We start from the raw sequence: 16,973 nt of genomic DNA on the forward strand, positions 1-16,973 counted from the left end.
TTTTAAGTTAAGTTCTGGGATACATGTGCAGAACGTGCAGGTTTGTTACATAGGTATACATGTGACGTGGTGGTTTGCTGCACCCATTAACCCATCATCTACATTAGTTATTTCTCCTAATGCCATCCCTTCCCTAACACCCAACCCCCAACAAGCCCTAGTGTGTGACGTTCCCTTCCCTGTGTCCATGTGTTCTCATTGTTCAGCTCCCACTTATGAGGGAGACCATGCAGTGTTTGGTTTTCTGTTCTTCCGTTAGTTTGCTGAGAATGATGGTTTCCAGCTTCATCCATGTCCCTGCAAAGGACATGAACTAATTCTTTTTTATGGCTGCATAGTATTCCATGGTGAATATGTGCCACATTTTCTTTATCCTACTATCATTAATAGGCATTTGGGTTGGTTCCAAGTCTTTGCTATTGTGAACAGTGCCACAATAAACATACATGTGCAGGTACATTTACAGCAAGATAATTTATAATCGTCTGGGTATATACCCAGTAATATGATTGCTGGATCAAATGATATTTCTATTTCTAGATCATTGAGAAATTGCCACACTATCTTTCACAACAGTTGAACTAATTTACACTCCTACCAACAGTGTAAAAGCATTCCTATTTCTCCACATTCAACATCTGTTGTTTCCTGATTTTTTAATGATCACCATTCTAACTGGTGTGAGATTGTATCTCACTGGGGTTTTGATTTGCGTTTTTCTAATGACCAGAGATTATGAGGTTTTTTTCATATGCTTGTTCGCTGCATAAATGTCTTCTTTTGAGATGTGTCTGTTCATATACTTCACCCACTTTTTGACGGGGTTGTTTTATTCTTGTAAACTTGTTCTTTTTAGATTCTGGATATTAGCCTGTGTCAGATGGATAGATGCAAAAATTTTCTCCATTCTGTAGGTTGCCTGTTCACTCTAAGGATGGTTTACTTTGCTGTGCAGAAGCTCTCTAGTTTAATTAGATCCCATTTGTCTGTTTTGGTTTTTGTTGACATTGCTTTTGGTGTTTTAGTTTTGAAGTCTTTGCCCATGTCTATGTCCTGAATGATATTACTTAGGTTGTCTTCTATGGTTTTCATGGTTTTAGGTCTTATTTTTAAGTCTTTAATCCACCTTAATGATGTTGGGAAAACTGAGTAGCCATATGCAGAAGCTGTAACTGGATCCTTTCCTTGCACAATACAGCAGGTTGTTTGACCAGCCTGGCAACACTAAGAAACAGCATTTGCATCCTAGGTTTGCAGATGAGAAAACTGACACTTCCAGAAAATGAACCTCTTATGCAAGATAATAAAGTCAGGGACAGATGTGATTTGATAACTTAAGTTGAAAGACCATAACTCTGTATCTGTACAAAGCAGAGCTGAGAGACCAGGACAATTCAGACACTGAGAATCATAGGAAAAAAATCAAGAGGAGGGAATCATGATAATGAAAAAAAGGACATAAAGTCTATTTATTTACTTATTTTAGATTCGGGGGTACATGTGCTTATTGTTACATGAGTATTACATGTGTAATGGTGGAGACTGAGCTTCTAATGTATCATTGGGATATTGAACATTGTACCTAATAGGTAATTTTTTAACCCTCCCACCCTTTGCCATTTTATAATCCCCAGAGTCTATTATCTTCATCTTTATGTTCATATGTCCCCATTGTTTAGCTCTCAACCTCTATAGAAAACTCAAATAACTCAAAATAGAACTCTATAGATATCACAAAGAACTAAAAATAAAACCACCATTCCACTCAACAATTCCACTTCCACCCAAAGGAAAAGAAATCATTATATTAAAAAGATAGTTGCCACATATGTTTGTCCCTGCACTGTTCACAATAGCAAAGCCGTGGAATCAGCCTAAGTACCCACCAACAGTTGACTGCATAAAGAAAATGATGTGATAAGTATACGTGTATATATGTATTTATGTATACACACACACACATACACACACTCACACACACAGAACATGGAATACTAAATACTATATAACAATAAAAAAGAATAAAGTCCATTTTTTTGCAGTAACATCAATGGAACTGGAGGTCATTATATTCAGTGAAGTAACTCAGATATAGAAAGTTAAATACCATGTGTTCTCACTTATAAATGGGACTTAAACAATGGGTACTATGGACATACAGAGTGGAGTGATGAAAAGTAGAGACTCCAAAAGATAAGAGAATGGGTGGAGGATGAGGTTTGAAAAAATACTTATTGAGTACAATTTCACTATTTAGGTGCTGGGTGCACTAAAACCCCAACTTCACCATGTTGAAGTATATTCGTGTAAGAAATATACAGTTGTACCCCTAGTATATAAAAGTAAAAATTAAAAAATAAAAAATAAAAAACCTGTGTTTAGATGTCTGGTGTTGGAGATATGAGGGAAAAGAATTTAGGTGGATGACTAATTAATGTAATAAAGTTTATTTTAGAATAAAATTTTGAAACATGTTGACATGTAAGCAAACTAAAATATATCTATTGCACAAGATAATAAGTACTACAGGTATTGATCGACTTACGACCTATGCAACTTACGACCATTCGACTTTACGACCACAATCGCTAGCCACGACTGCTCTGCGTCTGGCAGAGCAAACGTTGCCCAGCTGGGCGTACGACAGTGCGGGACAATAAACATATATGCTATAGCATATCATTATTAGTCATTTTCTTGCCTTTCTTACTAAAATGTGAGTGGTTTATATCCCTATATCTTTAACAATATTAGAACATACTAAGTTTAAATTATATTTGAACAAGATATCCAGATGACATCTTTTATGATGAATGCTACATATTTGTATCCCATGGAAAGTCACATAAAACTGTGATGATTTACTTTTCTATTTACAATGATAATAAATAAATACCTGGCAACCAGTCCTTTTTAACCCTAAGACTTAACATAGTTCATACTCTTCTGCTTTTCAAAACTCATCATATGCCGTGGTTTTTTACTTCAAATAGTAGACCACCGTGGTTCAGTGATCTGTGAATATTCACAGTTTTACACAAGGCTGCGCCTTTACCACAAGTTAAGGTGGCTTTTTAAAAATGAGATTTGACAAGAATGTTTTCATAATAAGCATTCAGGTCAACCTTTACTACTGGTAATGCAGTGTTTTACTTAAACCTGACAAATGTAAAAATAAGAAACAAAATGGTGTAGAGATGATACAAATGGCATAAAATGAACAAAGAAAATTATGATATATAACAATAATGAAAGAAAATTATAATAAAATATGACTTAAAGATTTTTATAACATCATTTCTCAGTATTGTACGTACAGCCTACTCAACTTACCAACTTGTGTTACTACCGGTCTGTCGGGACCAATCGTGGTCGTAAGTCGAGCACTAGCTGTACTGGTGTCAAGAAAGTGAACTTGTGACTCTAAACTTATTATACTTATTTGGAATGATTTCAAGAAGAGAAAATTTAATTTGTCAGCTTAAGTACTTGAAAGAGCGACTCATCTAAATTTCTATGCATGAAATTTAAATTGCCTATGAGTTGCATTGCTCAGTGTTTGAATGTGGTACAATTACAGTACTGTCAATTTAAATGTCGGCTAAACCTTAGTGTACCTCAGGCTAACAACAGATGGATCCAAGTTAAAGGTAGATGCAGATAAGTCACTCACATAACTGGTTTCACCATGGTTAATACTATTTTCTGAAAAAGAGTCATCTGTAATGATGAATAACCTGCTCATGTGCTTCCTTGGGTTAGTACATATAAATCAATACCTACTATTAATAGCTACTTGAAACTTGCTATACCAACAGTATTTAAATCTTTATCTCTTGCATTATAGAAAATATACTTCAATCTGCTTACCTTTCTTCATCTCTAATTCACTTTCCTGTGATATATTTTACACACACTAATGTAAACCCATTTTAGGTGTGAAGTTCAAAGTGCTTTGCTAAACGTGCACATTACCAAAGTCTACTTATACAATATTTATATTATCTTAATAAGGCCATTTGCACGGTCAGTTAGAAAAAAACCTAAGCACAAGAAAACCACTGATATGATTACTAACTATCACCAGGGATTAGCTTTGCTAGTTCTTTATTTTCATATAAATGGGATCATCCAGTATGTATTGTGGGTGTAAGTGTTATGCCTTGCTTCTGCCTCCCTGCGCTGTCCCCTGGAATCCCTCTCAAGATAATTACAGGGCTCACACATGTTTATTTTCCAGGAATCAGTATCCCTCATTGTTAAGCATTTTGGAAACTGCTGCTTCATACATTTGGTCTGCTTTTATTTGTTTTAGACAAGAGTGTAAACCTAATCTCTGTTAAGCCTTCTTGACAGAAAGTAGGAGTCTCAGATCTCTGATTTTAACTATAAACTTTCACCTCAGGGTTCATGTACTGGAAACTAACCTTAAAGAGATTCTTTCTTTCAATTCTCATCAAGACTTGCTCCTCTCTGTCCTCTGAGATACTAGTCTCAAGTTTTCGTTCCATAAAACCTTATTTCAGATTCTTTTTTAGCTCATTTCCCACTCCCTTATCTCTTCCATTGACCAGTAAATAGGTCTGCTTTTATGACAACCAAATTTATACACAAATTGCCCTATTTCATCAGACTTTCGGTTTATGCACAAGCACATCTAACATAAAGCTTCTGTGTTCTCTTTCACAGAACCTGTTATTCTTTACTTTAGAAATTGGAGATAACTTATTTTTGAGTGTTGTGCTTTGTACCATTTATAATTCTTACTAGAATTTTAGTTATAAAAGCAGGGACTGATGGGGCGTGGTGGCTCAGCCTGTAATCCTACCACTTTGGGAGGCCGAGGCGGTGGATTGCCTGAGCTCAGGAGTTGATGGCCAGCCTGGGCAACATGGTGAAACCCCATCTCTACTAAAATACAAAAAATTAGCCGGATGTGGCAGCATGCGCCTGTAGTCCCTGCTATTCAGGAAGCAGAGGCATGAGAATTGCTTGAATACAGGATAGGAGGTTGCAGTGAGCAGAGATTATGCCATTGCACTCCAGCCTGGGTGACAGAGCAAGACTCTGTCCCCCCCCCCAAAAAAAAAAAAAAAAGCATGGACTTTGTTTGTTTATTTTTTCTCCATTTTCTGGATTAGAAAGTTTCAGTTCTTTTTTATACAGTAACTTAGTAACTATTTATCAAAAAAAGTTTACACCAAATGTTTTCCACAATCTAAATATATAATTAACTATTATTCCACATCACAGGTTATCTTCATAGTTTTTTTTTCTCAGAGAAAAAATATTTATATCTCTTTTATCTCTGAAGTTTTAAATATTTCAATACATATATTCAGCACATATTTACTTTCTTTGCTATCAGAACTTAGTGCTTGGGAATAATTAAAAAGCAAAATGTAGCAGAGTGTGAATAATATACGTAAAATATCTTTGTGTATCATTTGTGTAAAATATGCAGGTGGCTTATCAAATACATTTGTTTTGGGTTGTATGAATAAATAAATGAATGTAATATATAATATGGGTCTTATTATTACAAATATTTCCACAAGGTGACAACATCAAGAATATATTTGGACTTACTTTACGAGTCGTGTGATTAAGAGCGACCCATTTGTACTTCTCCAGAAAACATTATCTTTGAATAAAGGAAATAATAAATCCTGAGCTATCACCTTCATCCTTTTTTTTTAAAAAAAAGTCCAAGATTATAAATAACTTTAGACAGATTTTTTAAAAAGTAGAAAAAATAAACGCTAATCTCTGTGTCTATATACAATGAGTAACATGATAGACTTAGATTACTGTAAAAGGCATATGCAAAGATGCATCACAGATAAGGGAATAGGGTTCTAGAACCACAGTTCTGTAGTTGAGAATGCAAGACTGTTTTCTTATATTTGATACTATACGTCATGTCTTCTAGAAAACATTCTTTCATTTGATCTTCAAAATTTGCTCAAGGCCAAACAGCTACAAAGTGATGGAGAAGCAAGTGAACCCACATTTGTGTTGTTGAATATTCTTCTATACTTTATCACAGATGCCTTTTCTGATAGCAGACCAGCCAGCAGGTGAGACTGAAGACACTTTACCTGAGTTAATACTGATTAGTTCATTTCCCGTAGCAGTCAGGAACAGAGACTACCTTTGCTAAGGGTGGCTATGTCTTGGGGGTTTTGGAGACCCCTTTTCTTTTCTTTTCTTTTCTTTTTTCTTTTTTTCTTTTCTTTTCTTCTTTTTTCTTTTGCTTTCTTCTATCTCTCTTTTCTTTTTGAGACAGAGACTCACTCTGTCACCAGGCTGGAATGCAGTGGCTCAATCTTGGCTCACTGCAACCTCTGCCTACAGGCTTCAAGTGATTCTCCTGCTCAGCCTCTTGAGTAGCTGGGACTACAGGCATGTGCCACCACGCCCAGCTAATTTTTGTATTGTTAGTAGAGACAGGATTTCCTCATGTCACCATCTTGGCCAGGATGGTCTCCATCTCTTGACCTCATCATCCACCCACCTTGGCTTCCCAAAGTGCTGGGATTACAAGTGTGAGTCACCACACTCGGCCTTTGTAGCCCTTTTCTTAGCACAAAAGGCAGCATGTTCTGAATTTGGAATGGTTCAAAGTTCTAAATAATATTGCCTTGTTTTTTTGGTTTACCTGAAATAGCTTAAAATTCAGAATCAAACTAACCTGAATTCATACCTGGCAAATACTACCAGTGTTTATTCAGGCAATGTATGGGATTTTTGTGAGCTTCAGCTTCCTTATCAATAAGAATGAGATAGTAAAGCTTATCTGGCACATTTGTGCTAAATATCAAATATGTCTATATGTATAGACAAAAATAATTACATAAATAATATATTAAATAAGAACAAACTTTTGCTTGAACATTTTAGAAATTCTGTCTGCTTTGTCCAGGCCTTGAACCCCAATGAACCTACTCTTCTCTCTACTTTACTATCTCCTTTAAAAAATTATATTAACTTGAATATGATGATTTGGGGAATTGATTCTTTATATATAGTGCTATGTATGTGCACATTTCACTTTTTTACTCATTTAATACATATAATGATCACATGATGTGGATAATATTATTAATCCCATTTTACAGTTAAGAAAACTGAAACACAGAGCTTGAACACCTTCCCAATGTCACAAATCAAGGAACTGGTAGAGCGAGAATTCAAATCCAGGAGGCCCAGCTGCAGAATCTGGTTCTTTATCATTATTATAGGCCATCTCTCAGAACCTGGTTGTAGAAAAGATGACAGGACTCTGGCACATAGTAAGAGCTTAATATATTCTATTGATTATTAGAGTTAGATTAGTGTTATAATGTCTTATACAGCCCGGAAAGCAGGTGCTGTGCCACCTGTTTACCTTTGTACTTTTTATACTGCACCCTCCCAAGCGAGCTAGATAGCACAGACAAGTAATAGCTTCTTCATCTGATGAATATTGAGGCTGCATACTTGTCAAGGGATGAGACGTGTTAGAATGAGAATCTAGTTCTTCTGATCCCTGGGCCAGCTCTCTCTAGTATCACAAGCCACCTTTCTTGCAAGTATTGTGCCGAATCCTCTGAGAAGACAAGGAAGGTAATATTGAGGGGAAAGGGAGATCTGCTTTCAAAAGCCTAAGTGTGGACTGAAGGACAAAAGCATAAACACAGGGAAAAATATATGACAACAAAAGAGAAGTAAAAATCCTTTAAAGGGCAAGACAATCTAAGAGTGCTATAAAAGGACTTCAGAAAAGCATGGATTTTCTGAAAATCACAGGTTCAACACAATCTCACAATATGATGTATGTGTTAAAGAAATTAATGTAATCTTTGTTTCAAAATAGAAATAAGCTTCCTAGATATGTGGAGGATCTTTTATTAAGGCATAAAATAATATTTAAAGAACAAATTTGAAAAACTGTTATACAGTCAGTTAAACAAAGGCAGCATGATATATGTTGATGTGGAAAAGAACTAATTAGAATAGATATATTGGAGAAAATTATACAATAATCATTTAGTGGATGAAATATTTGGTTCCTTCATAAAGAAGTGTGAAAACAATAGAAAAAAAATATAGAAGTATTTAGGTTATTTTTAAGCTATTTTTTCATAGTAAAGAATACAGTATTTGTTTATATATTGAATATCCCATGCTGCAAAACATTTAAGAAAATATTCAGGTTAGCGATACAAGCTGGTCAATTATTAACAGCTCAGGATTGTAGCTCCCAGTGAAAGCACAGAGAACGAGTGGACACCACACCTCCAGACAAATTTTTGTTGCCCGCGGACCAGGAGATTCCCAGCGGACGAGCCCCACGGGTCACCAGTGCTACTCTTGTGGCTGGCGCCGCTGTTTTGCCGGCGCCCTGGTGCGGCGGTTCTCGGTGAAGAGTAAACGGGACTGGGTGCCCTTTTGGTCAGGCGTTTGCAGCTCAGGGAAGGCAGAGTCACCCATTTAGCTGACTGAAAACTGGACTGAAGAGGGAAGCCAGAACGGAGATTTCCCGGGCAGAAAAGCACCACGAATCCCATTGTCGCTGTTTCAGCCCGTGCAGTGGGTTGCTCAGATTCCAGCGCTGGGAATCAACAAGTTGGACGTCCACTCAGAGACCCAATTTGAAAGTCGGCAATTACAAAGATGACAGGAGGATAAATCCACAAAGATGGGAGGAAACCAGCGTCAAAAGGCTGAGAACACCCAAAATCAGAATGCCTCTCGCTCTACAGGGGATCACACTTCCTCATCAACAAGGGAACAAGGCCTGATGGAGAGGGAGATTGATCAATCAACAGAATTAGGCTTTAGAAGGTGGATAATAAGTAACTTCTGTGAGCTAAAAGAACACGTTCTAACGAAATGTAAAGAAACTAAGAATCTTGAAAAAAGGTTTGACGAAATGCTAACGAGAATAGACGATTTAGAGAGAAATATAAGTGAATTATTGGAGCTGAAAAACACAATACGAGAACTTCGTGAAGTATGCACAAGTTTTACCAGTCGAATTGATCAAGCAGAAGAAAGGATATCAGAGGTCGAAGACCAACTTAATGAAATGAAACGAGAAGATGAGATTAGAGAAAAAAAGAGTAAAAAGGAATGAGCAAAGTCTCCAAGAAATATAGGGACTATGAGAAAAGACCTAATTTACATTTGATAGGTGTACCTGAATGTGATGAAGAGAATGAATCCAAGCTGGAAAATATTCTTCAGGATATTATTCAGGAAAACTTTCCTAACCTAGTAAGATAGGACAATACTCAACTCCAGGTAATACAGAGAACATCACAAAGATATTCCTCAAGAAGAGCAACACCAAGACACATAATCATTAGATTCACTAGGGTTGAAATAAGGGAGAAAATTTTAAGGGCAGCCAGAGAGAAAGATCAGGTTAACCACAAAGGGAAGCCTGTCAGACTCACAGCAGATCTCTCAGCAGAAACTCTACAAACTAGAAGAGAGTGGGGTTCAATATTCAACACCTTAAAAAAAATAACTTTCAACCCAGAATCTCATATTCAGCCAAACTAAGCTTCATAAGTGATTGAAAAATAAAATTTTTTGCAAACAAGCAAGTACTCAGAGATTTCATCACCACCAGGCCTGCTTTATAAGAGCTTCTGAAAGAAGCACTACATACAGAAAGGAACGACCAGTACCAGTCATCCCCAAAACTTACCAAAATGTAAAGAATATCACCATAATGAAGAATCTGTATCAATTAACGGGCAAAACAGCCAGCTAGTATTAAATGACAATATTAAACTCACATATATCTATATTAATCCTAAATTTAAATGGATTAATTGTCCCAATCAAAAGACACAGTCAGGCAAATTGAATAAAAAGTCAAAACCCATCGGTACGCTGTATCCAGACCTATCCCACATGCAGGGACACCCAAAACTCAAAACAAAGGGATGGAGGAAGATTCACAGATTAAATGTAGAGCAAAACAAACAAACAAAAAAACCAGGAGTTGTAATTTTCATCTCTGACATAATAGACTTTAATAGTAACAAAGACCTAAAAGAAACAAAGAAGGATATTACATAATGGTAAACGGATCAATGCAACAAGAAGAGCTAATAATCATAAATATATATGCACCCAATACAGGAATACCCAGATACATAAGACAAGTTCTTAATGACTTATAAAGACACTTAGATTCCCTCACAATAATAGCGGGAGACTTTAACACTACATTGTTAACATTAGACAGATCAACGAGATAGAAAATTAACAGGGATATCTATGACTTGAAATTAGACCGGTAACAAGTAAACTTAATAAATATTTACAGAATTCTCCACCCCAAATGCATAAAACATACATTTTTCTCAGTATCACATTACACCTATTCTAAAAGTGACCACACAATTGTAAGTTAATCATTTTTCAGCAATTGCATAGCATTTCATAGATTTAAATGAAATATTTAAATGAAATGTGGGAAGAAAATAAACAAATTGTTTATTTGTTATTTTCTTCCCATATTCCTTCCTGTCTCCATTGTTAAGCACAATTATTTGCATAAAAGAGGCCTTTAATACCTATTTTTAGATTGCATTCCACCCTGGGCAATAGAGCAAGGTTCCTGTTCTCTCTCCCCTTTTCTCTTCTTCTTTTTTTCTCTCTTTCATAAAAAAAAAAGAGAGAAAATATTCATGAGATAACCAACCTTAATAAATTCAGTAAATATCTGAAACTGATAAATAATTTGCATTCCTACCCTCTAAATTGCTTTCAGATAGAAGTTTATTTTATTTTAAGAGGGCACTATAAAAATACATATTCTTTAATAAAATAATAGAAGTAAAAATGGAGAGATGGTTCCAAATTTGAGAAAAGCCTGCATAAAACTTGGCCATGGCTTGAATACTGAAGGTACATGAGAAGAAATGGTCCCATATGTGTTTCAAGTTCCTGGTCTGAACAACTGGTGGTGGTAGCACCAATACCCAACTTACAAAAAACTGGAAGAGAATCAGGATGGGGAAGAATGGCATGCTCAGCTCTGAAATTGTTTAGATAAGGGTGTCTCTGGGAGCTGTAAGGGAATATTTCAGTAGGCTTAAATAATAAATTTGGTACTTATTTGGGTAATCAGGATTTGAGACACAAATTCAGAATTTTTAATATAAACATGGATAGTGAAGCTGTGGGACAGTTTCTACAAAATCAGAATAGATGATGAAAAGAAAATCATATAATCAATCCTTGAAAATTCTCCTTGGATTTTCATGGGTAAAAATCCATATTTACCCATGGTTCATCCTACAAAATTAGTGTCAAGGAAGATGGAGGGTCAAAGAATGCTCTTTACCTGGAAGTAAGTACTTCTTGAGAATCTTGCATATTAAGGTTATGTCCAGATATTTGACCTATGAAAAGATAAAAGATATTGAAATAATCACTTATCATCTCTGGAAAACTTTACCCCAATGTACAAAATGCTTCCCACTAAAAATATCTCCTGTAACACTGACTGACTGACATTAAATAATGTTCAAGATGTTCTTTAATTTAGAGAGTGGTAAGAGGTATAAAATGGAAGAAACAGCAATTAAAAAAGGTTTTTATTACGTATAGATGAAACAGAAACATCTGCAATGTCTGCTTAGACAGGCATAAACTTTCCCTAACCCTTAGAAAAAAAGGTTTTTACTTTCAAAGAACGTCTCCCTCCGAAGTGTCTTTAGGAAGTTCCACTGAGATCAGTGACTGTGAGTCCACAAGAACTCTCAACCTCACCATGTGGTAGGTCTAAGTTGTCATGAAATTTGGTCAGCTCAATTCCTGAGCACTGTATCGGGTCTGAAGAGGGCTGCAAGTGGAGGCAGTCCAGGCCTCACAGCATGAACTGCAACCTGGTAACAGGCAAGCGGGTGATCTTACGAAAAAAAAATATAAGGAGGCAACTGGAGGAATGAACCCACTAGAAAACTATTTTTCTATACATTCAATATGTTCTCTGAGGGTATCACCATCACTGAACCTCATATATTGTATTCTTTTTGGAGGGGAAAGTTTTGGAGAAAAGTTATAAAAAGTATTTGATTACAAACCTTAAAGCTTCATGTGGCTTTACAACTACTTAAGTGCTTAGGGATCCCTTTCACTAAATAAATAAATAAATAAATCCACAAACAAATATTATGCCTTGACAGGAACACTGGAACATACAGTGTAAAGCTTTTCAGATAGTTCTCATGCGCTTCAGTAAATGAACTACAACATACTCAGAACAGGAAATGAGCTTTAATCAGAAGGGGGCCACTGAGGATGAAGAAATAGAATCCAAGGAGAGTGAAGGGACAGGCAATAGGGGCCCTGTTACAGAAATAGGGCCCTGAAGCCAGAGATAAGAAAGTTTTCTGCAACTTAACATGACTAGTAAAGACGTCACATGGTGGCACGTTGATAAGCGCTATGTTCACTTGAGTGTGAGTCACTGATCCTTACCTGCTGAGAGTCCCAGCTTCTCTGCCAGACGACAATCTTCTTTGCAAATATATGTGATGAAAATTTGGCATGCCAGAGCCCCCTTCCGAATAACAGAGTCAAGCAAAGCTCGGGACTTATCCATAGATGTAGCATTTTCACATTTTACTATCTCCACCTCTTCCTGTTTCAGCACCCTTTTCTCTAATAATTCATTCAGTAAGCCATTTAATGTATCTGCATCTGCTGAACGGATAAACAGCTTCCTCTTTTCCTTCAGGATCTTGTCTGTTTGGATCACAAGGATTTCTCACATCATGGAAAAGTCCTCATATTCCTCTCATGTCATCAACAGAAAGTGGCCTCTTTTAGATTTCATCAGGAAAATGTCCCCCTCCTCACAGTTGGTTAATCCCTCTTCTTACTATATAGCTGTCCTACTTGTTTTCCTCAGTAGTCCCCATACAAGTGCATGGAGTGGCCTGAAGACTGAGTTTACCATTTCCAGGTTAGTCTCTGGAAAGCAGAGACCATCGTTTTGTGTCCCATGTTTAACTCTAAATAATAAAGTAATGAAATAGAAATAGCCCATTTCCTTTAGGAACAAGAGTTGCTACTACTCTTCCTGTGCCAATTCTGTACCTTGTGTTACACTTACAATATGTAAGAGTTTAATTAAGATTGCAAAATGACAGCAGGCAACCACTAGAACCTCAGTTCCTTTCTGGGCTTGTTTTTCCTTTCTAAAGGCTGCAAGAATCTTCTAGTTCCTTCTCTCCTCCCTGTCCTCCCTCTCCCTCACTTCGGCTCACCTAAACTTCCACAGATACTAATTATGGCTTCCAAAAGAACCAGCCCCTTCCAAAACTCTTTCTTCCCAGGGACGTGTCCTTGAACAGTGAAAAACTCACCAGCCATGGCTTTTCTCTCCTACCGTTCTTGTGTGATGTAAAACTGAAAACAGATTTCACCTTCCCTTTTACCTTCCTTTTCTCCTTTCTAAGCAGGGTGTGTACACATATTGCAAAACAACCACTGCACATACATATGCATTGATTTTCTGACATTTTCTTCACCAGCTCTTGGAACAAGTCAGGGTGTGAGGGGTGAGAGGGGAATGGGGCTTAGAGAATAAGAAAAGAATGAGAGAGTATGTGTACAATTAAACTCACACAGTGAAGAGTTTCCCATTCATTAGGAAAATAACACAACCTTTAGAGAATTTGGTCCACTGCTCTCCCGGGCAAACCTCACATGAGAATTCATGGAAAATTATGTCCCTGTGAAACAATTTTGCTTGAAGAAATGAAAACATTTTCACCAAAATTCAAGCTTTTCTTATTTAATGCCCTTCCTTCTCAGGGGATTTTTTTTCCCAATACAGTATTTAACTCTGTCACCCATGCTGGAGTGTAGTGGCACTAACATGGCTCACAGCAGCCTCAGCCTCCACCTTCCTGGGCTCAGCAGAGGAACCCAGGCACATGCTACCATGGCCAGATAATATTTTTATCTTTGAAAAATAGATACTCCCTATGTTTCCTAGGCTGGTTTTGACATCCTGCACTCAAGTGATTCACCCACCTTGGCCTCCCAAAGTATTGGGATTATAGGTATGAGCCACCCACCATCTAGGATGGTTTTCTTTTGATTGACATTGCATCATAGAAGCCCAGAGCCAAGACTCTGGACTCAGAATGTTGAACTTCACATTTTAAACTTCATTTTGTGAGCAAGAAATTGAACTTTCCTATGTGTTGGTTCCTTTGTCAGTAAAATAATTTTATTATTAGTACATACCAACAGTTTTGAGCATTAAGTGAGAGAAAAATGTAAAAAATGCATGGAACATTGCCTGGCAAATGGTAAGCAGATAATGACTGATATTAGTATAATTAATACAAATATTTTACATTAGAAAAAAATCAAGGATAATTATTTGCAGATTATACAGGTAAGTTTTGTTAGACTCTTCAAGCAGTGCATCCAGTTATTCATTTAACTAATATATATGGACCATATGGTTGCAGGAGCCAGGGTTTCAGTCAACATATACCACAGTCATTTACCCCTTGCTCTCACACACAAAAGCAGAACACAAATGTGAAGCCCTGTATGTAGTATGTAACTGGGATATTCAGAATGTACAAAGATGGCAAGTGATAAGAATAATAAGAAATTAATTGGAGAAGTAGGAGACAAAATATTTGAAGACTCATGAAAACTGTAGAGAGAGAAGCCACTGAAGGCCAAAGAGGTTTCTGTCTTTGCAAGTACTTGTTCAATTGATTACACCAGAAATAAACTCAATGTAGCCAATTTATTTTATGAATCTCCTTGATGGAACATGGACAAATAACAAAAGCAGATGGTACTTTATGTTGATCTATTTTGCTACCAAAATTTTTCTTGGGTTATTGCCTTATCTTTAGAGAATAAGGACCTGAAGTTACACAAAACATCCACCTTTTGACATGTGGGCCACCAGTTTTACCTCCTGTGCTCTAGGCTAAGAGGTAAATGAGTTTGGTTAGAGTAGAATGCAATGTGTAAGAGGACGATGATGTGGCTTTTAATCCCTAGAGTTTCTCATGTTTTATTTTTAACCTTTACTCTGACAATGAGTTAAATCTGATTGCAGCAGAATCTTGTGCTCCTTGCTACTGAGAGGATTTGTAGCATGGAAGAAGGCAGAAATTACCTGTTCATCGTTTCTCTTCCATTCATTTACTTTTCAATTATTTACTGATTCATTTATTTCCTCTATTAATTTAAGGATTTCTCATGAAGGTTTCCCTCCCAGCCAGAGCCATAAACCACTGAGCTGAGCATGCCAAAGTGTCATCCAGGACACAGAAGCCATGACTAGATTATATATCTGTGATGTAGAACCATAAGCCTCGAGCCTCATTACCTGGGAAAGCAAACACTGAGCCACTAGATTGCGAGATCCCACTGTTGCCTCAAAAATGAAGATGTTATAAACTGGTGACAACTCAATATCCAACTTAGGAGCAAAGGAAATAATTTGTGCTATACACATACACTGAAATACTATTCAGTCATAAAAGAAAAAATACAAATATATGCAATAACATGGATGAAAACATTATGCTTTCATTATGAGTGAAATAAACCATATACAAAGGAATACATACCCTGTGATTCAAATTACATAAACCTCTAGATTAGAGATAACTAACATATAGTGATAAAAATTTAATCCCTGCTTATCTTAGGAGAAAGGGGCAGGAGATTGAGGACAAAGGGCATGACAAAACTATCTGGGGTGACAAAATTGGCCAAGGTTTTTATCTTTACTTTGCCAATGACCTAATCCGTTTGCAGCACAATCCGTGCTCCTTGCCACTGGGAGTATGTGTAGCATGGAAGAAAGCAGAAACTGCCTATGCATTAATTTTCTTCCATTCATTTGCTTTTAAATTTATTTATTTTCTCTGTCAACTTAATGATTTCACACAAATGTTTCACTTTCAGCCAGAGTCATGATCCACTCAGTAGAAGCATGCTAAAATGGCATCCAGGACACAGAAACCATGACTAGTCCATATATTTGGGGACGAAGAACCATAAGCCTCAAATCTCATGTCCTGGGGAGCTAAACATTGAGTTACTAGATTGCAAGAGCCCACTGTTTTCCTCAAAAATGAAGAGCTCAAAAAATGGAAACAAACCAATATCCAGTCCGGGAACATAAAATAACAATTTGTGCTATGCATGTACACTAAAACGCTATTCAGTCATGAAAGGGAAATATTGCTAAGATACGCAGTAACATGAATAAAAACATTTCACTTTCTTTTTGAGTGAAAGAATCCATGTAAGAAGGAACGCATACCCTGTGATTCCAATAATATAAAGTTCTAGATTAGGAGAAAAACATGTAAAGTTATAGAAATTCAATCACCACTTATCTGAGGAGGAAGTGGAAGGAGATTGAGAACAAAGGGCAAGACAAAACTTTCTGGAGTGACAAAATCGGTTTGCCTATTCATTGGAAAGTGATTATATTAAATATCCTCATACCATTATTAACCAATTTGTAGTCTCAAAACGGGTACATTTTCTTTCATGTAAATTATACTAAAATAACATTACAATTTTGAAATGAAAAAGGTCAATCGTAGTAATATTAGACTAATTTAGAAATTTTTTTTTTTAAATTTCAGGACACACTCAAGCCTCCACAAATTAGTCATAATTCTGGTAAGAGTAAGTGGTTCTTATAGTGACTGAAATGTAATCACCTGCCATCCAAGTTTGATGGGGATATGTAGACAGAATGAAGATAATTTATAGGCCTAATTTGTTGACTGAAATATGTACCTGGAAATAGCATTAGATAAGTAAACTTATCTTAAAATGAGTGAATATAGCAATTCTACTATAAGTAATATTTAAAATACATGTAGTGATTTATAAATCCTTCTATCAGTGTGAAGTATGTGAAACAATATCATCTTAAATGACAGAGTAGATACTAC

General features: G+C 36.4%; 1 protein-coding gene across 1 annotated transcript in view; it reads right to left on the reverse strand.

Annotated features, from left to right (window-relative positions):
- The window catches only part of LOC108315452 (caspase recruitment domain-containing protein 18-like), a 22,198-nt gene extending 8,788 nt beyond the window's left edge, over nt 1-13,410 (reverse strand). Inside the window, exons 1-2 of the mRNA XM_037744398.1 lie at nt 12,490-13,410; nt 11,351-11,408 (exon numbers count right to left, since the gene is read on the reverse strand). Of these exons, the coding sequence (XP_037600326.1) occupies nt 11,351-11,408; nt 12,490-12,624 (193 nt within the window). The 5' untranslated portion in view covers nt 12,625-13,410. The remainder of the gene's footprint in view (nt 1-11,350; nt 11,409-12,489) is intronic.
- Between the last annotated feature and the right edge of the window lie 3,563 nt (nt 13,411-16,973).

This window comes from Cebus imitator, unplaced genomic scaffold (assembly GCF_001604975.1).
Source record: "Cebus imitator isolate Cc_AM_T3 unplaced genomic scaffold, Cebus_imitator-1.0 Scaffold171, whole genome shotgun sequence".
Classification (NCBI taxonomy): domain Eukaryota; kingdom Metazoa; phylum Chordata; class Mammalia; order Primates; family Cebidae; genus Cebus; species Cebus imitator.